Source organism: Taeniopygia guttata, chromosome 2 (genome assembly GCF_048771995.1).
Source record: "Taeniopygia guttata chromosome 2, bTaeGut7.mat, whole genome shotgun sequence".
Taxonomy (NCBI): domain Eukaryota; kingdom Metazoa; phylum Chordata; class Aves; order Passeriformes; family Estrildidae; genus Taeniopygia; species Taeniopygia guttata.
The window spans coordinates 38410142-38436998 of NC_133026.1; the positions used below are offsets into that span (position 1 = coordinate 38410142).

Consider the following 26857-nt stretch of genomic DNA (forward strand, 5'->3'; position numbering starts at 1 on the left):
GTCCTTAAGGTGGATAAGGATCCTTGCGAGGCTGGGTGGTGGGCCCATTGTTTGCTTCTTGCCATACTACATCCCTAAGAGAAGTGCTTGGCTCTTGCAAATCATGTGTGTAGCCACCTCAGAGAAGGAACCAGAAAGGATGGAGTACAGGAGCATAGAGAGCACTGCTAGGTTTGGATGGGTTGTTCTGAGATAGGAGAGGGAAGCAAAATAAATACATTCTTGAAGATAGATGGGGATCAGCTTCAGGACTGCCAAGTGCAGCACCAGAGGAAAGAGCAGGCTGAAACTGCTATAATGATCCCAGAGAGTCTCAGAAGTCGATGGTAAAAGATATTAGAGGTTGGAATCTCTCTGGGAGTGACAAAATCATGTTCTGGCAGTAAGTAGGATAGACTGAGATTGGGAGTGATGTGATGGCCTCTCCCTATGGCATCCTACGAACCTGCGTACATTGCCTTTCCCATTTGTCCCGCCAGGCAGGAGCAGCAGCATTTATCCTTGCCCACAAAGGAAGTGAACAAGCAGTCCTTCCCTTTATTGACCACTCTCAGGAATGGAGTCCATGCACCTGAAAAACCTGGAGCCTCCCTTGAGCACCACAAAAGGCCTGCAGGCCAGGTGGACCTTTGATCTGAGTGCCAGTGCCTCCATACTCATCTTTGGGTGCTTCCACCACCACCTGCAAATTGAAGCTTTATCCGAAAGCAAGAGTTCTGTAGGGTTTTTTTAGCAGACCCAGTAAATACCTGGGGTTGATGACCCACCAGTTAATAAACATTACTCAAACATCTGTTTTGTTAAAATTCAAATACAGCATTAGAAACCCCACAGATGCAGATTATGCAGACAGAGAGGAGTTGCTCTACTGTTGTTCCTGACATTCAAGCTAGTTTTCTAATAGCATTTGATGTATTCACTACCTTCTCCTTTGAGTCTATAGGTCAATTTAATCTGTTGAGAGGTTTGAGAAGCCATGATAGGCTGATATCAAATACATTTTATTTTTGCTCTGTCCACAAGGACCGGCAGCCAGGCAGAGGGGCAAGACAGAGCCCTGAGCACGAGAAGGGAGGGTGGGCCATTGTGCCCTATATCTGTACCTGATCGTGCCCACGGCAGGCAGCACTGCTTGGCTGCCAGTCATGAAGGAAGGGACTAAACAAGAGCCCAGAGGGCAGCATGGCAGGACTTAGGAAATGTAGTTTAAAATTGTTATGAGGAGGAGAACTGGGAATATGAGCAGCTTTTTCTGTAGGAGATTGGGGCTGGGGGGTGAGGGGTCTGGAGATAGTGATGGATATTGAGTGTGGACCAAGAGGAAAGCTGTATGCTTCCCATCTGCTGACCATGCACGGAAAAATGGGAAAACTCACCCTCTTACCTTATTTGAGAAGCAATGAAGCTCACACAAACTGACCTGTTTACCTCATTTGAGAGGAAACTCACCCAAATTAGGAGGCATTAAACTACATTTAGCTGCGTTTAACCTCCACTTTTTAACCTCATTTATCTCCACTGCCTCGTTCTCAGTCTGGAGGTCAATACAGTCCATGAAGCCACGCATGTGGCTATGAACCCCGGGGTCAGGGAGGGACAGAGCTTCATTTTGGGTTCTGTATTCGCTTAATGGAGAGTCTCACCCAAGTTTCTGCTCACTTTTTTGTTGTGGTGCATTTTCTTCGTGGGTTTCCTTCTGGGAGCGGGAGTACGGGGACCCCGGCTGGGACACCCTGCTTAGATCCTCTGGGGGCGCATGCCTCCCCCGTTGTGGGAGATCTGTTCCCAGAGACATCACTGCATGGTATAAGGTATTAGAGGTCGGAATCGCTCTGGGAGCGACAAAATCACGTCCTGGCAGAAAACAGGAGAGACTGAGATTGGGATCAACTCTGTGATGGCCTCTCCCTATGGCTGCAGAGGGAGAGACTTATGGCTGCAGCGGTGTGTGAGCGCTGCCGAGGGGGGTCTCTCCCGGATATTCCCTTTTCCCGGCAGTGAGAAAACAGGAGGCTAAGAGGGCACGGAGCGCTGACAGTTGGAATCGGGAGCTGTCAGCTGTCGGGATAGGAGAGAGCTCGTCAGCTGCGGCAGTCACAGCGGTGGCATTTCCTGCCGGTGCTCGGCGCCGGAGCCGCTGACACACACCGCCGCCCCTCACCTTGCCCCGCGGCCGCGGTGGGCGAGCGCCACTCCGGTCGCGGCAGCGGCGGTGACCTCGGCGGGGCCGCCGCGCCGCACCGGCCGGCGAGAGGCGGGGGGACCCCGCTGGGCGCACTGCCCCCGCCGCCGCAGCGCCGCCGCGCTCCCGCACGCTCCCGCCGCACGTGAGCGGGGCCGCCGGCGCGGAAAGTGTGTCACTGGGTGAGGGGGGCGGCCGGGGGCGGGGCGGGGCGGCCGCCGGGGCGGGGCGGGGCAGGGGCGGGGCGGGGCGGGCGGCGGTGCCGCACTCGCTCTGCGCGGCTCCCCGAGAGCGCTTTTGTTGTAAAGGGGAGGGCGCCGCGGCGGGGACGCGCACCCGCTGCTCTGACAGGAGACAGCGCGGTCGCCTCCCTCCCTGCCTCCTTCCGCCGGCTGCATGTAGGGCTGCGGCGGGGACGCGGAGCTGGGAAGACAACGACCGAGCGGAGCCGCGCCGCGCCGACCGGAGCCGAGCCGGGCCCGGCGGAACCCAGCGCGGCGCCGCCCGTGCCCCTGCGGGAGGAGGTCGCCATGGAAGTCAGTGCGGGTAAGCGAGGTCGGCCGCTGCGGGGGGCAGCGGTGCGGAACGGTCCCGCGGGGCCGGGCGGGCGCGGGGGTGCGGGCGGGGGTCGGCCGGGACGCGGCGGGGCGGGGGGAGCGCGGCGGGCGGCGGCGCTGCCCGGCCCCGGCCCCGCTGGTGGCCGGGACGGCCCCGCGCCGCCTCACATGGACCCGCCGGGCGAGCCATGTGCGCGCTGTGTTTACGTTCCGCGCGGCGCGCCCGCTCATTGGCCGCGCGGGGCGGTGACGCGCGCATTGCATAATAGCGGCGGGGCGGCGGCGCGGGGCGGCGGGCGGCGCGGACACGTGAGGCGCGCGGGCGGCCGCTGTTTTGGTGACCTACATTCGGGGCGGCGGCGGCGGCGGGGGCGCGCCGGGGACACGTGGGGCCGCGCCGCAGCTGCGGCGCCGGGCGGCCCCGCCCCCGCGGCTCCCGCGGCTCCGCCCCCACCGCGGCGGAGCGCGGGGTGGGGGGCCCGGGCGGGAGGCCGGCGGCGCGGCGCTGTGCGGGGGAGCGCGCGGGGTCGCGGGGGGACACGCGGTGCGGCCGTGTGCGCCGGCGGCGGCGGCACGCGGCCCGTCCCGGTGCGCGGGGGCGGTGTTGTGTAACGGGGAGGGGGCGGCCCGGGGGCAGCGCAGGGCGGGCCCGGCTCTTCCAGCCCCGGCGCCGCGTGACCGCGGCAGGGAAAAGCCGCAGCCCCGGTGCGGTGGAATGGGGTGAGGCGGGAGGGTGGCTGCGGGCACGGCGGCCGTCGCTCCCCGCTCCCTTCCCGATTTGTTAGCCAGGAAGGTCGGGGGTGCTGGCCGTGGAGCCCCTGCTGCCGCAGCGTCCCTGGGGCCGCTTGGATCGCCCGGCCAGCTCGCCGCCTGCTTTGTGCCTCTGCGGCGTTACCGCTTCCCAGATCTGTGTTAATGGAATGCCAGCACGTTGCGGTGCCCCCCGCCCCATCCCTAGAGTAAATCCCGCCAGGTGAAGCCCAAAGGGTCCTTGTCACCCGGCCGGCGGTGCCGCCGCAGCAGCAGTAGCGCGGCTCCGCGTAGCCCGAAGGACTCATTTCACCACCCTCCGGCAGGTGGGTTCCCTGAGAAAATCCCTGGCAGTTCACAGAACCGGGGCTGCCTCCTCCATCGAGCACCCCGGTATCCCGTTCCTGCGGAGTGCCGGCACCCGTGTGCACGCGTACGTGCTCCGTGTCTGTGCTCTTTGTTCCGAGATGTCACCCTGTGCTCTGTGTGAGAGTCAACTTTTGACTGCTGACCAAACAAAAACAGGGTTCACAAGGAAGTGTAATTTCTAAAATAACAAAAAGTACGAGAAATTGCGACTGTGACGCTGGCAAGACTGCCAAGCTCTCTAGGGTGCCAGAGCAGCCCAGCTATCTGGAGCTCCTCCAGCTCTAAGGAGAAGAGGGGTGAAACTCCCCCACCGGCACACACTTTCTGTGCTCCTCTGTGACATTGGCCTTACCCTTGAGGGAAAAGAGCGTCTCTTTTACGAGCAGGGTTTAAAGATAATGGGGCAGGGTGGCAGTGTGGAGAAACGTGGAGTTCCCTGCAGGGGCTGTGCTTGCGTGTCCCGATCTGCCCCTTGCCGATAAGGATGGCGCCTGCTGAGAAGCCCGGTGCCTCCCTTGGACCAGGTGAACAGTGAGCTTTGACCTGGCACCTGGCAGAGACGCGTGCGGCGCTGGGGGATGGCACAGACCTTTGTCAAACAGGTGGTGGCTTAGCCTAGCACGGGTGGCTGATGATGCCTTGTTTCCCATGCCTTGGCTGAACTCATGACCCCTTTGCCAATCCTCCTTTCTCCGAAAACCTGATCCGGAATGCGTGCTATGCTGTGTGGAGGATTTCTTTTAAAAAAAATAAATCTGCGCAGGACCAACCCCTGTGGCAGGGTCCAGGGACACTGGGAACGTGAGCAGCAATCTGTGTGTCCTGCACGTGTCACATGGCCCCTTAGTCTGACTTCTGCTCCCAGGCAGCTCTGCCAGGAGTTCCTGGGCTGTGTGCTGTTTAGGGAACCCTCCTGCCAAGGGTTTCCTTGGTAGAAAAAAATGAAATGTTGAAGAAGTGGGCCAGTTTTGTTGCTGCAGAGATGCTAAGAGGACCGTTACGTCTAATAAAAGTATTGAAAATTTTAAAGTCAGAATTGTTCCCTGCAAGCAGTGGTGTTTCCAGGGTTGTATAATACCACTGCTTTTATCTGTGAGGAGAGTATGGCTGATGTAAGATGCTACAGCCTCTGCCTGCCATGCCAGTTCAGTTGATCAAGGACTCTGTACAAACACCAGTGCTTTTTTCCTGCAAAGGAAGGCAGTGCATGGCCCTTTTAAAGTTTTTAATTCTTACTGGTTTGTGGAGTTCCTTGCTGCAATGTCCTGAGTCATCAGTGAAGAGAGTCTGCTGAGCAACAGAGGCATAAAATGTAGAACATACTGAGTGTAACTTATTTAAACAGTGTCATGGCTATGGCTTTTAAAATTCTTGAGTGAAATATCAAATGTTTTTATATTGACTTTTGAAATGCTGAGTCTTGGAGACAAACTCATATGAAGTGCAAACAATTTCTCTTCCTTACGAGCAAGAAGAAGGAGCCTGTGAAAAGCTAGAACTGCTCCCAGGTCTGCCTGAGGACAAAAAGCTGTTTCATATGAGGGATTATCAAGTGTGTCAGATTGCAAGACGCAGCAGGACAGAGGCTGTTTGCAAATAGCAGACTGGCAGTTGGAGTTTAGCTGCTGCTAGAAAGGCTGCAAAGGCTTGCAGTCGGACAAATGGCATTCAGTAGGCTAACCAGACTGCAGTACTATTTCCTTCCCTTGCCCCCTTCCCTTCTGCATTGTGAGCACCTCCTAGCCCTTCATTTCTGTGCCTCTGGCGTGTAGCCTGCATGAAGTCTTTCTCTCTGCCCTATTTCTGTCCCTAACCTAGCTTGTTTGCATTCTGGCTCCACAGCACTGTAAGATCCTGTCTTTGCTCTGGCTCCAGATGAGCTCTGGCCAGGAAAACCCCTTCTGGGTCACTCCATGCCCTGTCCCTGCTGCCCCATCCTTCCAGCACCATGGCTTGTTGCTCTGTCTTTTGGTTATGCCATTTCATCTCGGCCTGGACCAGAGGAGGCTGAGAAGATGGGAGAAGGGGATGAGGCAGACTGGGAGGTCAGCTGTAGAAAACAAATGGAGACAAACAAGCTTGAGGGAGAGAGGGAGGGAAAGGAGTGCTCCCAGGAGCATGTAATGGCTGATCTGGTGGTGCTGGGTCACGGTGTGGCTCACATGGCAGCGGTGCATGTCTGCTGGTTATGTCACTACGTGCTGCCTTTTTTTTCTTGCCTTAGGGGGTGTGATAGCTTACATCAGCTCTTCGAGCTCGGCATCTAGCCCAGCCTCATGTCACAGCGAGAGCTCAGACAGCGGTTTCCAGTCGTCCTCTTCGCCTGTACCATCTCCTCCAAACAGCTCCTCCTCGGAGAGCGGATGCAATGGCCGGAGCAGTGAAGGCTCTGACGGGGCGCCGAAGAGCGATCGGCTGGAGGAGGCTATTAAAACAAACCAGTCGAGTGTTGCTGGCTTGACAAAAGGCCATAATGGAGTCACAAGTATGTTTGGTGCCAGTCCCTGACAACACCATTTTCTCCTTATGTATTAAAACCTTGTGTGTTACAACCAGGTCTTCCTTTGGGTTGTGTTGTAGGCGCATAGAAAAGTCTCCATTTTTATCTTTTGGCATGATATGTCTGGTAATACATATGGTATTGCCATGCAAATGCTAATACAATGGGGGTCCCATTGCTGACAACCTCAAACAGTCCATAAATACAGTCCAGCTTTACTTCAAACTTTCATTAGTGAAAACTGATCTTAGCAAAGTCAAACAGTTGGTAAAAAGAAGTGATGAAGTAAAGGTGTTGTAATCAGAAATTGCTTTCAAGAGTATTTATGGTACTGTCTTGGAAATGTAGTTTCTCTGTTCTTTCATATTCTGTCCCCTGCCCCTTCATCTTCCCTCCCCACACCAGCCGTGAGGAACAAAATAAATTACCCAAGCATAATACTTGTATAGCTGTGGGTAGAAGTTATCTTTTGGATTCCAAGTCATAATTCTGTGGATGGGAAAAATAAATTACTTGTAAACTGGAAATAAAGAATGGCCTTTTAAAGTATGTATAACAATCTATCTCCACATATTTACTTTGCACTTCTTTTGGTAATCAGGAAAGATCAGTGGTAGAGAAGTATATTCAAACAGTTTTGGAAGGGCAGGATTCAAAATATGTACTGGAATGAGTGATTCAGCAAACAGCTGAAATTTAGTCTTTTGAAGGCTAAATTCTTTTGTTGGCAGAATTGTTTTATCATTTTGGATTGTTCTGAGGCTAGAATAAGTGTCTGATAGTTCTGCCTCAAACAGGGTTTTTTGTTGGTTTATTGTTTGTTTTTCTTTTTTTATTTTTAAGTGTTCCTACCTTAAGTTCTTAGTAAGAACCTTTACTTAAAATTTCTTTAGTAACTAGGTTTTTGAGGTTCCCGAAATTAAACCTGTTGTAAATTGTTTGAATAGATAACTTTTTTAGCTCAGTACTGTGTTTAAAAAAAAGAAAAAGTTGTGGTTTGGTTCTTTTTCTTTTTGAAAACCTTAAAAAAATGTTTTAGTTTCTCTTTACAAATGAAACCCAAATGTCAAATAAGTTACTTTTCTGGTAGAATATGCTTCTGTGGGAGTATTTCCAGCTGTCTCTGTTGGATTAAGGTAACTTTGTGGTTACTGAACTCACTGGTAAAATTCCCATTGGCTTCAGTGAAACCAATGTTAGACCAGCACTTAGAACTTGCAAAAAATTTTATTGACAAGCTGTAATAAAATAGGTGGGGAAAAACTTAAAAAACCTAAGCAATGAGCATTTTTACAGGATTGAGAAGGTATTTTCAAGTTCAAGTGTGCAAGCCATTCTGGATATGCACTCAAATGAGTGGTCTCTACATATGTAGATATGGCTGAGTTGCCAGTCCTAAATTGTTATCAGATAGGTACAGAGTATGGCCAGCGTTGAATACATTATAAAGTGTCTTTTAGTATTTCTGTTTTTTAAGAAGAAGTGTTTGTTCTCTGTTGGAGAAACTGTAGCCTTTCATAGGCTTTCTTGTTCTGATGGAAAAAACAGATTGAGCCTTAACTTTGGTGGCCTAGTTAACTGAATGGTCCTTTTAAAAGTGCTTAAATGTAAGCAGACTTTCTTTTTCTGCTGTTGAGTGCAGTTCTACTCTGACAGAACAGTGAATGTGTGCTTTCTCCCTATTCGTGTGAGTGCTTTGTGTTTGTCCTCTTTTCCTCCCACCCTTGCACTGGTAACTTCTGAACTGTTCATGGGGTTTGTACATTCATGTTGTCTGTTCTTCTGCTGTGTTTTTTCATGTGTTGAACTGACCTGACATATTTTGATTTAAGTCCAGGTTTTAAAAGCTGGAAACATGGTCCTGCAGTTGTCACTGGTTTCTATATCCTTGACTTTTTTGTTTGATTCTAGAATTTAATGGCATGGTTCTTCTTTGCAAAGTCTGTGGAGATGTCGCTTCAGGATTTCATTATGGTGTTCATGCCTGTGAGGGCTGCAAGGTGAGCTATATTTCTGCTCACCTTTCTGCTGGTGAAATGCTCAAGTTCTCCCCACAGGGGAAAAAGGGGTGATGCTGCCAAAACCAATTTGGTATAGTTCTCCATTAAAAATGAGAAATTTCAGAAGCTGTAGGGAACAGGCAAACCATTTAGGAATACACAGCATTTTCCCAACTCTGCAGTACTTTCTGTTCCCACCCCTTGTCCAATCCTGCCTGACTTGGAGCGCACCGCAGAGAACGGGAGCGGGAAGCAGAGGTGGTAAGGACCATGTCACACAAGACATGTGCATGTTAATTGCATTAAGAGCTAGTGGGTGTGAGCTGTCACCTGGGCTGGGACACAGAACAAAACAGTTTTGGAAAAGCAATTCTTTATACCACAGGGAAAGCCAGAACTAGACAGGTATTTTCTTAGTCTGTAACATTGCAAATGTTCTGTGAAGGAGCTTATTAGCAATAAGTGGTTGTTTGAAAAAACTACCTTTGAAGGTCATGTGGTGCAGCAGGATGGTTTTCTTGCCAAACTGCAGAGATGGAAGTCAAAATACGTTATTTTGACTCCCATCTTTGCACTTGATGTCATAGATGCTTGAGAGTGTGTCTTAGGAACTATTGGTACAGTAATAGAGATAATATGGAGATCTGCTCTTAGATGCTGACTATGCAGGGAACAACTTAGCATCTTCTGTAATTAGTTCACATTACATACAGATCACACACAAAGGGGAAGTAAGTCATGAGGAGTACCAAGTTCTTTAAAGTCTCTTGGGGCTGATGTCTTTGGAGCTGCTGATGTGGTGCAATGAGGTTTACTGTGCTTGCTGAGAGATGAATCTTGGTGGAAGGATTTAACATGTGCTGTAATGATAGTTGTGGGGTTTTTTTGCTTGTTTACAGGGTTTTTTCAGAAGAAGCATTCAGCAAAATATCCAGTATAAGAAATGCTTGAAGAATAACAGCTGTTCTATAATGAGAATGAATAGAAACAGATGCCAGCAGTGTCGTTTCAAAAAATGCCTGTCTGTTGGGATGTCAAGAGATGGTATGTTCCTGTACTGAGAAGGGATCCTCTGAGAGGGAATCTGCTGTCCGCCTCAAAACCAATTGCTGCAGGTCTTAGTAGCAGACAATGCAGCCCAGCCCTATTGTCAAAGAAAGGTTCCCTGTCTGAGAGCATTTAGTTCAGCTTGCCTTCTTGCTCCATGAGTGTCATGGGCTCGTGAAGTGGCACTGCGGGCAGCTGCAGAGCTGCCCTCCTGCCTGTGGAGCTGATACAGTGGGATGTGCTGCAGTGGCCTGCTAGGGGGATGGTTGTAACAAGTGTCTTGATTTTGGTTTAATGTTAAGACTTATGACTGTATCCTACCTGAATCTGAAAATTTTTCTTTTTTTTTTTTTTGTCTTTGTTTTTTCTATTTTCTTTTGTTACTATTGCTTTTTCAATGAAAGGGAACTCTGCCCAACCTGATAGCTTTAGAGTAGTCACCATAGAGCCTAAAGAGTTAGCTTTGGGTGCTTAGGATGAGCATGTATCTGCTCCTTTTTTTTCTTTCTTTCTTTTCTTAGAGGGAGAGGAAAGGCAAGGAGGAAATGTTGATATTGGTCTGTGTCTCTGACCACCTTGCTTGCTGTCCACTCCTTGAGCCATTTTAATAAATAATGCTGAAAGTGTAGTTCATTTGCCTGCCACAGCTTACTGCCACAACCAGAACTCTTCCTTCTGTTTCACTTTTAAATTTTCTCTGGGTGTTTATTTCACAAGAACTAGGAATCTCGAGCTGTTAATAATTTAGTGGGTGGAGTGTTAGAACTTATTTTAAATAATTGTTCTGAGTTCTTGTCATGCATAGGAGTTATTTCATCCCCTAGGCGCTTGTTTGCGCAGAAGGTTGCACCTGCTTTAATGAAAGAGACTTAGTTACATTAATGATGGACTACTGCATAATTACATCAGTCGAAACTGGTTATAGGCCCTTGTGCGGCTGCGGTTGGACAGGGTGGTGGAGGCAGTTGTAGATTCCCTAGGACAGGGTCAAAAGTGCTGCAGCCACAATGATGCCCATCCCCTTGCCAGCAGAAAATGTCCTTGTCAAGGCAAAGTTACAAGAAAATTTGACAAGGTAAGCTTCATTTAGCATCGATTCTTTTGTTTGGGTAAGTTACGTAATTGGTCTGTGAGGACCTGTCTTGTTAGGACTTTTATGCATAGATGATATGAACTCTGTTTACATTCAGCTAATTGTCAGCTCATGAAGTTGTGCTGATTTAATAGGTCCAATCTTAAAGCCTGACACTTCTTCAGTTAACACAGCTGTGTGTATAATGCATAGCCAGGTTTGAGACAAAAGGGGAAAAGGCATTACAGACTGTGTGCCTTAAGAGCTGCCTTCTCCCTAAACAATGGCATACATTTGTATTCATGCCAGTCTTATGCCCCAGAAGCATTTTGACTTCACTGGTAATACCCCTGCTGTAGTATTGGTGAGAACAGTTAAATTATTGTCTTAAAAGGCAGGATTTTTTGTCTTAAAAGGCAGGATTTTTTGTTTGGGTGTGTATTCTGTGTGTGCATGCTAACACTTTCAGGACTGACTTTCTTTTTTCTTTTTTTCCCCCCTTTTTCCACCACTGTCCATTTCTCCACCTTGGTAGCTGTTCGATTTGGCCGTATTCCCAAACGTGAAAAACAGAGGATGTTGATTGAAATGCAGAGTGCCATGAAAACCATGATGAACAGTCAATTCAGCAGTCACTTGCCCAACGAAGCATTGACAGAACATCAAGACCAAGCACCTCAAGAAGATCTTTCCTCCAAGCCCAAACAAGAGCGAGAAACTATCAAAAGCCCTTCTCCCCCTCCTAGTGCTGACATGGCTAAGGAGGAGGTGATTGGTATGGTCACTAGGGCCCACAAAGACACTTTCATGTACAACCAAGAACAGTCTCAAAACCCAGCAGAGATGATGCAGCCCCAGAGCGGGGAGAGAGTGTCCAAGAACACCGAGCAGTACATCTTGAGCAGCGAGCACTGTGTTGGTAGCCTCGGTGGCCCTCAGTACCCTGAAAGGGAGCAGCACTTTGGTGGACAGTACAAAGGGAGAAGCACAATGCATTATCCAAGCGGGCACCCTGTGTGCTTCACAAACAGCCACTGCATGAACTTCACCAGTGGTTACACTCAGCGAATGTGTGAGAGGATCCCAGAAGGTGGCTTTTCTCCAAGCAAGAATACCACTTACTCGTGCAGCACTGGAGGAAGAATGCATCTGGTATATTGATATCAATTGATTTGACTTAGTTATTGGTGGGTGTGTACCAGCTGTGCCTCAGTAGTCAGTAAAGCTGCACACAGTTGGCGCAACTGTGGAATCTTTAAAGGTTGACACAAGTTTGATAGTGCAAACTTGTGATGAAGGACAAATGGCTCAAGATGTGAAGGATTGAAATCATACAAGTAATGGGGTTTCTTTGCTTGGTTTTTTAGCTAACAAAGTAAAATAACATCAAAGAATATTGTCTGAAAAAAGTCGTGGGTTTATTTAACTTGACTTTAAAATGACAATAGGAATTTATAAATTTCCCTTTTCACTCAGTCCTTTTGCAGACTTTACTTTCAAATAATCTGTACAGTCAAATGTACTGTATTATCTTTAAGGGTTTCAAGAGCAAATTTCTGGGGTTAAACCCCAGGGCTAGGATTTTAAGTGAGTCTACAGGCCTTGCTATGGGCTCTAAAATCTCTGTTGCAGGGTAGGTTGCTTTTTTGGTGATGGGGATTTTTTTATTTGTTTTGTTTTAATTAGGCCCACAGGCTGCACATCCTTTTCACTGTAGAACATGTTCAAATCTGAACAGAGGCAGGAGGAAGATGCACAGTTACTCCATTAGAAAGGAGTTCAGGGTCTTCTCTGTAGTACTTGTACAAATGGGGCTCCGGACACACTTCTGGGTACCTTAGATGACTTTGCTAGAGCATTTTCTCACTGAATTCCTAACAAGGGTGCTTCTTGGATTTTTGCATATGGTTGGTGGTTTGGTTTGGTTGGGTTTTTTTTTGCCTTTGCTTAACAGGTCCCTCTCATTTGCCTTGCACCTGCTGTTTCTCTGCCATTCAGGCAACCATTTCTGTAAGCCCCTTAAAATAGATTGTCCTTCTCTTTATCACTGGAGCCTGGGATGAGAGAACATAACATCCTCGTTCTCATCCTGTGCTCCTGGTGTGAAGTGTGAGCCCCTGACCTTTCTGAAGTACTTGAGCTGCCGGTGTTTTTGTGCCTCCTACTTTGTGAAGATCCTTCACATATTCTTGAAGACCCCCCCATTAGTGTTTATTTTGATGCTGCATTTCCATAGGGGCTTTTTTTTTTTTTTGGTTTTTTTGGGCTTTTTCTTTAAAAAAAGTTCTTTTTGTCTACTGCATATATAGACCATGCCATCCCTAGCAGGGTCTGACCTTAATTGCAGACTCCAGGCACTACAACATGGCAAGTAATAATTCCTAGCCTTTTCTTCTTGCAGGGAAAGTATGTGGTGATATAGTGGCATTCTTGGCACTCCTAAGCAGCAGAGGTTAAAACCTGTCAGTATGGGCAGGCAGGGAGTGGTGCTGCCTTGCAGAGACTCAACCAGTCAGTTTGACCTGTGCATGGCATCTGCAGGCAGGAGTTAATCAGTGATGAGGAGGCAGAACCAAATCCAGCAGAGCACTGCAGCTCCCCCTCCCTGCCCAACATCTGTGATATGAATGAGGGTTTTGCCCAAGAACTCAATGAGTTCAGAATCTGACCAAAATGAGTCAGCAGCAATAAGGGCAATTAATTAGGCTTTGAACTAGTATGGAGGCAGATTTTCAGGGTTTTGGTCGTTTTTACTCAGTACCCCTGTAACCAGAAAAGCAGAACAGGTCATTCCTGAAGAGGTTCCTCTGAAGAGAACTGGTGACTGTACAAGCTGACAACTGCTTCCATAGGAGGCTTGTCGGAGTTCAGGGAGTGCCTGGATGGCACTCTTAGGCATATGATTTAGTTTCAGGTGGTTCTGCAAGGAGCACAGAGTTGGACTCACTCCTTACGGATCTCTTCTAATTTGAGATTCTCTGGTTCTTGGGCAGAGGTCTATTAAGAGACCACAGATACAATGCACTGGGTTTGGAAGTGGTAGTTTCCCCTTGGAACTGAGTGCCTGTGGGTAAGGGTGTGCTGTTGTAGAATGAGAAGTTAAGGTGATTTTTGTGTCCAGTGCAGAGCAGGGTACTGAACCAGAGATTCCTTATTTTCGGAAAGTGCTGTATTTATAACAATACCTATGTGAACCATTGCAATATCATAGGCAGATCAGTGGTTGGCATCTGCTGTCCTTCTGGTTGTGTGCCTAGACCTTTCCTTTTGCCAAAATATTATAGTCTTGTAGTCTTAGGACCTCCCACGCAAAGAATTGCTAGGCAATTACCGTATTCAAGATGCCCTGCAAAAACAGCACAGCTCTGAGGAATTGCTAATCTATTTCACTGTTTTCTCTTTGTTTTGTTGACATTATGTAGGATTGCATACACCATTTAGTATACTTGTGAGGAATACTCAAAAGGAATCTTTGTCCTTGATGATGACAGGTGAAATGAATATTAAAAGATTTAAGCTTCATTAAAAGATGTAAATTTTAGAAGCTAGAACTGAAAATATCACAGAGCTTTTGGTTGGCTCTTGCAGAGGGAATTTATTGGCAGTCAGCCCTGACTGATACATCTGATGTCAGTGTAATGGATTCAGACTTTCCTACAAAAAAAAAAAAATTGCTGTATGTTTGTATAAAAGAAAGAGCTTTTTGTCATCTTGTGACTGAGAAATACTGGAATACCAGTTCCTTGATGTTATCCTTCAGTGATACAAGTAAAAGCAAATTTGCAGAAGAGGGTTATCCTTGTAATGAGGGTGTAAACCTGTGACTCAGGAAACCAAGGCTTGCTTTCTTGCTCTGGTGTTGACATCTTTGTCACCTTGACTGAAGCACTTCAGTTGCCTGCAAAACAAGAAAGATAGGAGAATGAATGTTACAGTGACTGTGAGATTGCAACTGATTGATTGTGAAATTGCAATTTGCTGTGAAATTACAGGGATAATACAAGTAAAGACAAATTCAGATATCAGACCCAGATCAGTTAAGATCAGGAAGAATAGCATTACCTTGGGTCTGTCAGGTTTTTTGCAGTACATGGTGTTATAGGTTCCAGATTTATAAACAGATTGCTAACAATCCCATGGATTTTCTTCTTGTTTTAAAGCAAGGGGAAGAAATCCAGTTTCTTTGGTAATTGATTGAGGAATACTGATCTCTTTTTTCTCTGTCATTATTGCAAAGATTTGTTGAATAGTAAACATGTTTCTCTTAAGTATTTGTCAGTATTTGGAATTATACATTTAAAAGTTGTTTTCTGTCTGTGTTTTGCAAACATCAGGTGTGCCCAATGAGTAAGACTCCCCATGTGGACCCAAACAAGTCTGGCCATGAAATCTGGGAAGAGTTTTCTCTGAGTTTTACTCCTGCAGTGAAGGAAGTGGTGGAGTTCGCCAAGCGCATCCCAGGTTTCCGAGATCTCTCCCAGCATGACCAGGTCAATCTTCTGAAGGCTGGGACCTTTGAGGTGAGACCGGTGTGTGTATATTGCAAACTTGACAAACTGTGCATCAGTCTGACGCTGTACAAACAGAACCAAGTGGAACTGGGTACATCAGGCGAAAATAGATTGTTCATGGATGCTCTGAACATTCTCTGAGGTGATGGTGTCCGAGGGATCTGTTTGGTCAAACCTTGGTGACCTGTCCCTCTTCCAATGAGCTCAAAACAGCTCAGCCCTTCTACCCTACCCTGGGCATTAATAAATGCATAATTAGGGGTTTCTAGCTACCTCTGCTTACTGTGGGGAGCTGTACTGCAGCTGGAAGGGTGGGTAGGTTAGAAAGCTGTCTACTGACTTACAGGTTTTGTCGAGGAATGTGTTTGCTCTGCATGTCCTTCCTTGTGCCACTCTGCTTCCTGCAAAAGCCAGAGTATCCAATCCTGACCAGTCACCACTTAGGTGGCAACTTGGAAGTGTCTGAAGCTTTCATGTCCAGTGCAGTAACAATGGTAAACACTTACACTGCTGCAGCTCTGTAGATACTGCGTGCCAGCTGCAGCCTGACTTAGTCTAGACTAATCCCACTAGGTCCTCGTGGTTAATTGCATCCACTTGTGGTCATGACGTATATGTGAATTAGTGGTATTAATTTGGAAATGATACCACAGAGCTTGGTGCTGTTTTATAATTAGTGACCTTCACTAGATGACCTTCACATCATGTTTTAGTTGCCCTTCCAGACCCTTGTGTCTATTGGAGACCGTACACATTTCATAAATATTCAAATGTGAAATTTGAGTAGAGAGGACACATTTCATAAATATTCAAACCTGAAATTTGAATAGAGAGGGTCAGAGGAGCCGAAGTCCCAAGTATTTGATGTTACTGTGCTTTTCTGGGAAGTGTAGCATTGGTGATGCCTTTGCTCTTGTTTACATGATTTATTCTTTCAAAGAGAGATGCTGGATTTTATATTTACCTGAAATGAAGACATGTCTTGTGTGATATGTTGGGTCTTCTCTCTGCATTTATACAGCCCAGTTCTCAAATGGATAATTGTTGGGTTGGAAGGTACAAGTTATACAGGAAGACTTGTTGCCTGGAGCCTATTAGTTTTCTTGTTTCTTTCATTTTGCTGTCATGTATGTTTTTCTGTTATACTTATTCTTGACCTTTTAATATTCATCTCCAACTCCTGTAGCGAAAGGGCTGTATTTTTATTCCTTCACTACTTTCACCTTTCACAAAAATGTTGGTTTCTTCCTCTGCAAATGAGGAGGAGGGTGAAAAATTTGCCTTGAACTGTCCCTATAATGTAAAGGCAAACCTTCGTGTTTTGCAAGTAAAATATTTTGTCTTGGCCTTGCTTCACCTGAAGCTTTTCTCAGGCCTCCCTCATATGCTTTTTTGCCGGTTACAAGCACTGCTGATAAGGTTTCTATATCCAGGGGAATTAGTAATAATGTATGGCTGCATGCTTGTCACTATTCACTTATTTATGAGAAACATTAATGATTCCTGTTAGTGAGCTACAACTTGTCATTGAAGGCCTATGTGGCATCTTAGCAACAAGAAAAAAAAAAAAAGGTAGGGCTGCAGAACAGTAGGAAAAAATCCACAACAGGATTAATGAAATCATTGCAATAGAGGCAAAAGCATCTTGAAAGCCTGGTGCATCCAAGGTCATTTCTTTTTTTGGCTAACTGAACGAAGATATTCCAATGTCTGCATGTCAATAGAAGAACCTGAGTGAAAGTGCTGCCTCCAAGTCTGGTGTGGCTGGTTTGGCACTATGCTTCTTAGCAATTCATATTCGAGGAGCGCCTGTTCCTGTGAGGGTAAGAGGACACATGGAGACACTGTTGGTGCAGAAGCTGCACAGCTCTATATATATATTCACACACGCAAGCTAAAAAGGTCTCTTAGAACTGGGAGTACTGGGGGGCTCAGTGTATCGTGGTGGCATTTGCATAGCTTCTTCTGAGAGCCAGCTCAGAAACAGCAGTGAGCCTAAAATAAGGAACTCAATTGGTTTTGAGTGGGCCCTCCTCCACCTCCCCTCCAAATGTAGTCGATGGTAGAGCTAATAAGGTCCTTGGATCCCTTTGAATAGTGACTCAGATTTGACTACAGCTGCTAGGGACATGATCAAGCAACCTCCCATAGTGGAGGTTTTTAAGTGCTTGTGTTGCTATGGTCAGGTGTTAGAATTGATCAGGTGTGTCCTTAGCACGCACAAGTGTGAGCCTGGTTTGAAGTGAAGTGGGATGAATCAGTCCTGTGCTATGCCATAGTCCAAACTGTTCTTCCTTGTTTAGAATGGTTGCATTGAAATAGGTGAGGTCTTTGCCTTGGAATAAGTCAGCACACCTTTTATGGACTTCAGTTTTGAATTCCAGCACTAATCCTGGTTGCTCATTATTTAAAGATGTTTCTAAAGCCCAGTTCTATAGGGAGAATACCGTTTTGAACTGAAAGGTTGCTGGATTCCTGGTGGGTCTGTGCTAATGCACAAGTTCAGCTTTGTCTGCCTGCCCTTTGCTAGTTTTTGTTGTATTCTGATGGCTTCTGCATCTGGGCTTCTGCGCTCTGTAGTTAATGTCATCAAAGGACAGATAGTTTAGCTGACAAAAGGGAATAGCACAGTGCTCCTGTGTCCATCAAGGTTGTTGCACATTGTTTGGCTTGTTAAATTTAGGAGCAGGTCATGTAATGTGCATGAACAGTGTTTGAATTCTCAAACATTTTCATTTGTTTTGAACACTCCTTTCTTTAAGCTTGCCAAAGGTAGTAGTCTTTGAAAACCTGGTTCTCCTCTCACCTGTAGTAAACATTTGAATTAGTGCAGTTAATAGGGTAAATGAGAAGAGACAACTGTCACACCAAGAGATTACAGTGAGTCTGAAGTTCTAACCAATGCCAGTTAGTTCATTTTCTTCAAATAAGAAATCTGCTCTGTGCAACTTCAACCTTGAAAATGTAAGTAAGGTTGTTGAACATGAACAAGTGAAACTTTACAAGCCATTCCAGAGGGAAACATTTCACAGTACAGCTGAGAAACCACAAAAGAAATTTCAGCCCAAAGGGGTAAGTTCAGCACACCTTAACTGCTCCAGCCCAGGTGCTTGTACCAAAGGGGTATTCCCAGTTGCTGCAGACCAGGTGCCATCTCAAGCTGTGCTTCCCCAGCCTCTTAAAAGCTCTACATGTGGCTCCTTTCTAGCAGAGCTCATTAACATTCCTGTGGGTACAGTGATGTGGCATGGTACTTTTCCAAAGAATGCCTAGGGGGCCCGATCATCAGGTGGTGTAAATCAGCATTGTTTCCATAGAGCTGCTCCACTTTATGCCAAGTGAGAATCTGGTTCAGTACCTTCATTTTGCTCCTCATGAGTGTGGCCAAGAAAACATTTCTTTTAATGCTTGGTATGCCTTTGGCTGTTGTGTGGCTTAAACAAGTTGTCCTACTGGCATATTTATGAATGACATGGTCTGTGTGGCTTAGGCTGTCTGAGGCTTAAATTTTAATTTTCCTGCCTTTCATATGCTGTAGCCCCTCCCCTGCATCCACTCCCTAATTTTGCCACTTGTTTGTTTCTCTCAGATTACGGGGCCAGAGCTTGCACTGCGTTTTGCAGCTCAATAGCATGCTGACAGCTTTAGTATAGAATGCTTCTAGAATGGTTAATGAGACACTTCGAATGATGTTAAAAAGTTTAGCTTTTTCTTAGGCTTTTCTAAAAATGCACCTACATTTATCGGGTTTTGTTGTTCTTTTTTTCTTCCTTTTTCTTTCTCCAGGTTTTAATGGTACGATTTGCATCTTTGTTTGATGCAAAGGAACGTACTGTCACCTTCCTGAGTGGCAAGAAGTACAGTGTGGATGACTTGCATTCAATGGGAGCTGGTGATCTGCTCAACTCAATGTTTGAATTTAGTGAGAAACTGAATGCCCTGCAACTTAGCGATGAGGAAATGAGTTTGTTTACAGCGGTTGTCCTGGTATCTGCTGGTAAGGAGAGAAAGTTAACTTGCACCTTTGCCAAAAATGGAATGTGACTCTCTATTAAAAGTTTTCTGTGAAATGTATACCCTCTTATTTTATGTCTAAGTGCAGTTGAGTAGGTTTTAAGGTACTAGCAGCCTGTAATGTACTTTTTAACATACCTAGTCTTTCTAATATTGACTTTTTAAAAAAAAGGTGACAGTGAGCTTATGTTTTCCTACTGCTTTCTATGTAATGCAAAAACAAATATCTGCTCTATGGCCATTTAGGTGCTATTTGTTTGGCTCCTCTGAGTTTCACAGGGCAGCATCACTGAAATTACTCCTGACTTGCACAGCATAAGTCTTTGGATAAGGTGGTATTTTTGTTTCCAAGCATTGTAATTTAAGTGCATTGCGTATTTTACTTAAGTCTAAATCCAACAGTTTGATCTCTACCTATGTCAGCAAGAAAGCCCTGTCATCTGCATCGTGACTTCTTACCACTAAAGGCCTGCCAATCCACTGACATCTTCACCAGCCTCCTATCTTGTTTCAGTCCCTGGATAGACAGAATGCCCTGGCCCAGATTCAAAGAAGGATTAAGCACCTACTTCTGTAGTATTATCTCAAGCCTCAAATTAGGCACATTAGCTCTGCATATAATGCCTGGAATGCAAGATGCAGAATCCCTGCTTGCTGGGTGAGAAGCTCTCCTAGGGGTAGGTAGCAGGAATGATCACAGCACCCACTTAGACAATGAGCCAGCAGCTGGGGAGCACTGAACTCCTTGAATAAGGGCACCCCTTTCACATGAGCAACTTAGACCCATCTGTTATCAAGGAGGGGCACCCAGGCATGGTGCTGTAGGCACGTGAGGCCTCTGTAACAAGGTAGGACAGTTCATTCTGATAGCTTTGTGCATGACTGAACTGAAATGTCACAGCACAGGACAGGGCAGCTGTTGCCTCTTCAGGTTGTTAGCCATGATAATGAGCAGAGGGTAGCACAGAGTTAGCAAGCTTCAAGAGCCAGAACAAATGGCAGTGTGAGGGAAGCATGCCACTATGATCTGAAGGAAGCATGGAATCTGTTAATGAAAATGTTCAGGTAGCAGAGAGAAACCTGAGGTCTTAGCCTTTCCAGACTCTGGAAATTCTTGACAAGAACTGCAGGCAGCCTTTAACATAAGGACTGACAACCAGGTCTCTTTTCTTCTTGTTCACTCTAACTAGGCTTACAGCCATTCTTCTTGCTTGCTCAGCTCCTGATTCCTAGAATATCTCAATCTCTGTCCCACCTCTTTTTAGTCTAAGTGGCTGTGTCTGTTGTGTTAAATGTGCTTCTAGCACAGTGCCATCTCCCCAGCCTTTAATGCACTGTGCTGATTGCCAGCTCCCAGCAGGGATTAGCTTAGGGATGGCATGTAACACGTACAGCATGTAGTTTCAGCCATGCAGCAGGACAAAGAGAGAAACTGTTTGGTATTTGGCCTTCTTGCAGTTGCTGAGGATCTTTCAGATCATATTTTTGATATTATTTCTGCCTATCTTAGCTACCTCATGATCTGATCTGCAGTCTGATCACAGCCTTCCTGGACAGCTTCACAAAATGTTATAGGGTTTTACAAAGTACAACTTTATTAGCCAATGTTGGGGCTGTATTCCAGACACAAGGCTAACCCTGCTGATTACTGTGAGTTCAGAAGTTTTCAGAGCAACTTTGCTCTGTTACATGAGACGGGATTGAAATGCTGCAGTTTGTACAAGTGAGTAAAGGAGCAGTAAAGGAGCTGAAGAACAGAAGTGTCTGCCTCAGCAGAGTTCCTGGGGAAGATGCTTACAGTGAGAGGGGTTGCCAGGAGGAGAGGGTGCCTGTAGAACCAAAGAATTGTGGGCATGTGTTGATTAAACAGATCTTGAAAGACAGATCCCTGCATCCCACTCTTTGAGGAGTAGTGTAATCAAAAAAGTAATTTGCTGTTGGGGAGGTGGCATTTTGTGAAGAGTTGAAGAACAGGATCAGAGAGAATGACATGGGGATGGAGGCAAAGGTAAAAATGCCATAAATGTAAGAAGAACTGAAAGTGGAAGAAAAAGGCCATTATGACTTCTTCATCTCAGAATGAAGGTTATTCAAGAGAAGACTGAAAGGGAGATAGTAGGATTCATATCAGTTCCAATAGCAGAAAGGAGCGTGACTGTTGAATGCTGGTTAGGTGATCCACAATATAAAGTACCATGCTGCACTAATTAAAGATCTTTTTCAAGACTTTTAGTTGATTAAAACTAAGAAAAAAAACCCAAAACTCACCAATGGAAAAAGAAGTTGGGTCTCTAAATACTGCTAGCTGGGAGAACGCTTGTCAGAAACATCTCCACTTAACACTGGGTGAATAACCACTCTTAGGAGTAGTACTTAAAACATGCAGAAGAAGCAGGGGTAGTAACAAGGACTGTGTGTAACTCCGTACATCCTCTCCTTCCCATGTCATATGGCAGAGAAAGAAAAAGCAGGGTCACACTTGGATGGTGCTGAGGAATTATCTTGGTACTGTTCCAGAATTATAAGAATACTTTACCTCTGGCTTCAGTTAGCTGGATGTGTTGAAGTGGAAGAGAGGTAGGATGGTGGATCATGGCCACTGGTGGAGGAAAAAGCAAGGTGAAGCAAAGCTGAAAGAATGCGGTTTGTGCAGGTCTAGAGACCAGATAATCCCTTAACTAAGGGTCTTGCTTTGTGGTAGAAGATATGAAGTACACACCCTCTATTATTCTCCCTTACTGGCATAATACTAACAAAAGCTGCTGGGAGCAACTGGAAGTAGACAGAGAGGGGGTAGAAAGACTTGGCCTAATTGCAGCAAGGAGAATACAGTGACTCGGCCAAGGCAGCTGGGGAAGACTGGGCTGAGTTCTTCCACCTTCACAGGCAAGGCAGTACAGAGCTCTTGTGAAACTCTGGGCATGTTCTGTGCAAATGTCATTGTACCTGCTCGGAATAGAGCAAAGCTTTATCAGAGCAGGGGGCAAGCAAGAGAAATCATTTAATAAATAAAGGCAGAGAGATATCTCCTCACTCATGTTCTCTTGGACAGCAGCTGTCAAACCTGTTGGACAGTCTTTTCAGAAAAGGGGAATGTGTGCTAATAAAAATTGTTTCATAGTAATCAGAGCTCCTAATTGTAGAAGATTCTGGAACAATCTTCCTAAAGGAACAAAACATATGCAACAGCTTCAAGATACATCCTTACTTGGATTATGTAATAATTTTTCCTATAGCAATAGGAAACTGCACTGAGTAGTCCAGGAGGACTTCCTAGACTGTTCACCTGAGCAATCTGATGGGAGTGACACTGACAGCATAAGGAAGGGATTCCCACTCTGTACAATCTGACTCAGTGTTACTCCAGAAAGCTGTTGTCATTCTACGTCCTAGTTCTGCAATGTGCTTAAGTACGTGTACACATCAAAGCACATTTCTGTTTGTGCCAGTCACTCAGCTATGTATGTGCCCTACTGAATTTGCATAGTGTTTAAGAAAAGAAGCTACAGCTTGGAAAAAAAACAGCTACTGTGCATGGTTGTGAGGCGAGATATTTTACTTAAAAATTCATCCTTTCAAGCTGCTTGCTTAGGTTCCACCTAATGATACCAGGTGTGTTTCAACTTAAATGCACCTCTCTTGAAAGCAATGCTTCAGGTGTGATAGGAGTGCAGTACATGAGAACATAATATTTGTCTTGATGTTGACATTCTTCTTTTCCTCAGCTGGGAATTTCTGGGTGCATCATGTTTTATTTTTTAAGTGCTTCAGAACTCGCTTGGAAATAGTGCCCAGTCATATGAAAGGTTGTACTCCCTTTGCCCCTGAGAATCCCATTGTGCAGATAACAACTGTGACTTGTCCAGAGAGGGATTTCCTCCTCAAACCTTCAGTTTAAGTTCAGGCTTCTATAGCTAGCCTTAAGAAATCTTGGAAACTTTTACTTTTATGTGCCCTGTCTTTCTCCTTGGGTTGAGAGTTGTGATTCAGCAACATATTTAAACATTTGCTTCAATCTGTCCTTCTCTGGAAGCATGGGTTAGGTTTCACAGAAATAGTGATTCCGTGCTGTCAGTTTGGCATGAACTTAGTACTTTGAGAAGTTAATGCTAAATAACCTTTGAAAGACTTTCGGTGTGTGATTTAAAACTTCTGGCATAATTATCTGATTTTTCTTGTGCTTGTTAATTTAGTAAGGGATTCTTGCCCTGGTTTTATGTTGTAGACTACATCTGTTCAGTCAATATTTTTTTTTGCCCCCTACCCTCCTGGTTTTTAATTTCTCTCTCTCCCTCTCACCCTGCCCTTTTGTTTAGATCGCTCCGGAATAGAAAATGTCAATTCTGTGGAGGCACTTCAGGAAACACTAATCCGTGCATTAAGGACCTTAATTATGAAAAATCACCCAAACGAAGCCTCTATTTTCACAAAACTTCTTTTGAAATTACCCGACTTGCGTTCCTTAAACAACATGCACTCTGAAGAACTGCTGGCCTTTAAAGTTCACCCATAGGCCTTTAGGTCTCATTTGTACTTGGACTTGCCTCGTGTTAAACTGTTTTGTGCTAAAATGTGTATTTATACAGTTGTACCACTTGTTGGAGAGAGTTCACAGACTGTGAACAGTCGATAGCTGTCCCATAACCATGCAATAAAGCTTTGGCAGGTGCTTTCAGCTGACGGCGGCGCAGCCTTTGGAATCCTCCACGGCATCCAGGCCCAGCTGTGCCCACTCCTGCAGAAGAGGCTGCGATGAGCTCAAGTAAATATGGACTCTTCTTTCATTTAGGAAAAAGAACCACCACTGCCCTCTCATGTAAACTGAATGCAAAGTAGCTGTGTATGTGCTTATGGAGCATGGAATGGGGTGGGAACAATCCTGTGCTAATAGGAAAATGGAAGAGCTGATTTAATTGGTCTTTCACTTATCTAATAGATGTATGTCTGTGTCTCTTGATAACTCACTCATGGTTTCACTGTTGTTATTCCATTAAACCCGATGGAATGGTTTCAGCCTGCACCAACTCTTCACTGAGCGTGTGTTCATGCCATGTGTATATAATATAAATAGTTAAGTAGTGAGTGTTTATGGCTATATAAAGTACAGAGTTGTGTGTATATATGTGTATGTATATAAATAGTTCTATACATAAAGTATACATATAATTTCTTCACAATATTTTAAACTGTGAAGGAATTTAAACTTAAAACAGAAGGTGATCTATGGAAAGAACCAAATAGATGCACTTTGCATATTGCTGAACTAATTATCTGAGCATTTTTTAGAAAACATCGAATTTGCATTAATATGCTGTGTTTGTTAATTTAAAAAAAAAAAAAAAAACAAAACAAAAAACAACCAAGAGTGGCACAAAAGAAGCAGAGTCAAATTCAACTTCCAAAAGGGTTTTGTAGAGAATCTCAAGCAGAGATGGTGGGTTGTGGCACTAATGAGATTGATTGTCCATTGCCACTGCGGTTCTTATGTTCTGATAAAGGTTAAATAAGCACCAGATGCTCTTCAAAAACTTCAGCACAGCCAGAAAGAAGCTGTCAGATTAATAGCAATGTCTGTCAGAAGAGGAAAAAATGGGAAAAATGTTTCCATGGTTGCGTTTGGGTGTATGTGTGTTCTGTGACTGTTTATTTCTTGCAATACATCATTTTGCTGCTGCATTGCTAAATGAGAATTGAAATGTGAGATTCCCCATGTCATTTATCCATTTGGGCTTTGTGGTTCCCATGCCTGTTCTTCTGGAGCTCTCCATTGGTGTGTGTGCATGTGAGCGTGTGTGATGTGCAGAGAAGGTGCATTAGATGGTCTGGATTTTTTTTTTTTTCTTAAAAAAACACCACAAAAACCAACCAAACAAATGGGACTTTTTTTTGTTGTTTATGCCAGTAGCATATTACAGAGCAGATCCACAAGGTGTAAGATTCTGCTGCTTTTCCATCTAGGAAAGCAGCTCTCTATGGGTTTTTTTCCATTTGTAGCAGGACCTGGCACCAGAAAAGAGAGATTAAAAGAAGTCAAAGCAGTTGTGTTAATTAGTTACGTTTATGTTTTGCTAATGTGGGAAGAAGATGCTCCATCACCTTTGTTCAGTTAACTTGCCTTAGAGGTAGCCCTCAGGGTCTCCAGTGTTTGGTGAAGCTACTCTTCCAAGGGAGTCTGTTCCTGGTAGTCAGGGCCAGGACCCAGGAAGCCTCCAGCCTGCAGAACTCCTGCCCGCACCACGGTGGGTTGAGAGGAGCCCTCCTGCCCGTGATGGAGCTGCAGCAGAAGCAGACCTGTGCCTGTTGCTGGGCATCAGGATCTGGGATGGGAAGAGGAAGGGTTTGCACCCTGCCATGTTCCCGTCGCCTTTGGGCTGGGGATTCCACCTCAGACAGGAGGCTGAGAGCGGGCAGGGCAAGTGCTTGATAAGAGATGTGGAAAATTCAACTGTAGCGAGCCCACCCTTTCCCCAGGCAGGTTTGTCCTGCTGCAAGCTGCTTTAACCACTGGGTAATGACCCTTTCGTACATGTAGTTTTACTACCCAAATGTTCTATCAGGGCATATTGTCCTAATTTCTGTTAACAGTTTGCATCCTACCAGTATTATTAGTTTGAGAGCTTCACTGAATTATGCATCGAACCATTCAGACTTTAGAAAGGACGCAGTCACACGGTTTTTATTGTTTAGTTGCTGCAATGACTTCTTTGTAGACCCCATTTCAGACACAGAAAGTACAGTTAGCCCTTGGTTGTTTTGGGAGGGAAGAAGGCTTCTTACAGAGATTGCCACCCTACAGCTTTGTTTTGTTGTGTTTTGTTTAATTTTTTTTCTTTTAAAACTGTATTATTAAGCCTTTAGGAATGTATAACCAGGACTGAGTAATTACTGCTTATGAAATTTTTTTAGTTAGATTGACCATGTATGCCTATAGATAGATACTCTAACTTGTGCAATTTCTTTCGAAATATTCTTCCTGTACATAATGGAAAAACTCACATAACAGAAAAAAAAAAGCCCCAAACAGATTGACTGAACAAAAAGCTGATTAAAGTATGGTTCAAAAATGACCCATGTATTACAAACCCTAGCTGGACTCTTAGAAGAAAATCTAAACTCATTGTGTTAGCTGTGTATTGTGAGCTCTTCTTTTACTGTGTCACTGGTTATACACTTGTTAAATGCTGAGATAATAGACTTCATGCCAGGCATTTGAGTACTGTAGATTGGGTCATTGCTGAAAGATTAATGTACTGTATGACTTAAATGAAATTTTTATTCTTGATTTTATTCTTGATTTTGTTCTTGTTTTAAAAGATTAAATATGGGCATTATGTCAGCAAGCTAAACTTGTGTGTCCGTGTTCTTTGTATTTCTCTGTACAAAATCTGGCAGGGAGGACAGCACGCTGGGATGAACAAAGCAGAAGAGATTCTCTTCTGGATGAGAACATCAGCTGCTGTAAGGTCACGGGGCTGTGCTGGGGCACAGCAGCAGGGAGAGCCAGCATCTCCCTCTGTCTGTGCCGCTGCTCTGTCTTCCCAGGTGTCTGGATGGGGTTTAATGGTGCGCTCCATTTGCTACAGTTACAGGGCTTTTTTGGGTGTGTCATTAAAATAGTTATTTTAAACGCCGGATTAATTTGGAGAATATACCTTTGTAACTGAGAAAAGGATAAAACACTAAAGAATAAAGCTGAAAATAAAAATACTGTTTGCTTAAGACAAGTCTTTAGGTTATAAGGAAGGTATAGAAGAAACAGAACAAATCTTTGCCCTCCTCCAGAATAGGAGGGCAAAGATCTGTTGTTTTTCCAGTTTCATTTCCTATTTTAGAGTGTGCACTCTTCTAAGACATG

The 26857-nt window shown here is 45.3% G+C and overlaps 1 protein-coding gene across 2 annotated transcripts; it reads left to right on the plus strand.

Moving 5' to 3' along the window:
- The first annotated feature begins 2418 nt into the window (after nucleotides 1–2418).
- Nucleotides 2419–26348, plus strand: NR1D2 (nuclear receptor subfamily 1 group D member 2). 2 transcript variants are annotated; one of them, XM_030264980.4, is made up of 8 exons: nucleotides 2419–2728; nucleotides 6083–6343; nucleotides 8270–8358; nucleotides 9258–9402; nucleotides 11013–11629; nucleotides 14812–14997; nucleotides 18775–18985; nucleotides 23319–26348. In XM_030264980.4, exons 1-8 carry the CDS (start codon nucleotides 2713–2715, stop codon nucleotides 23513–23515), a joined length of 1722 nt encoding a protein of 573 aa, XP_030120840.2. In that variant the 5' UTR covers nucleotides 2419–2712; the 3' UTR covers nucleotides 23516–26348. The 2 variants fall into 2 exon arrangements, with proteins under 2 accessions (XP_030120840.2, XP_072781802.1); XM_072925701.1 differs by lacking the exon at nucleotides 2419–2728 and adding an exon at nucleotides 2822–3076.
- The last annotated feature ends 509 nt before the right edge of the window (nucleotides 26349–26857 follow it).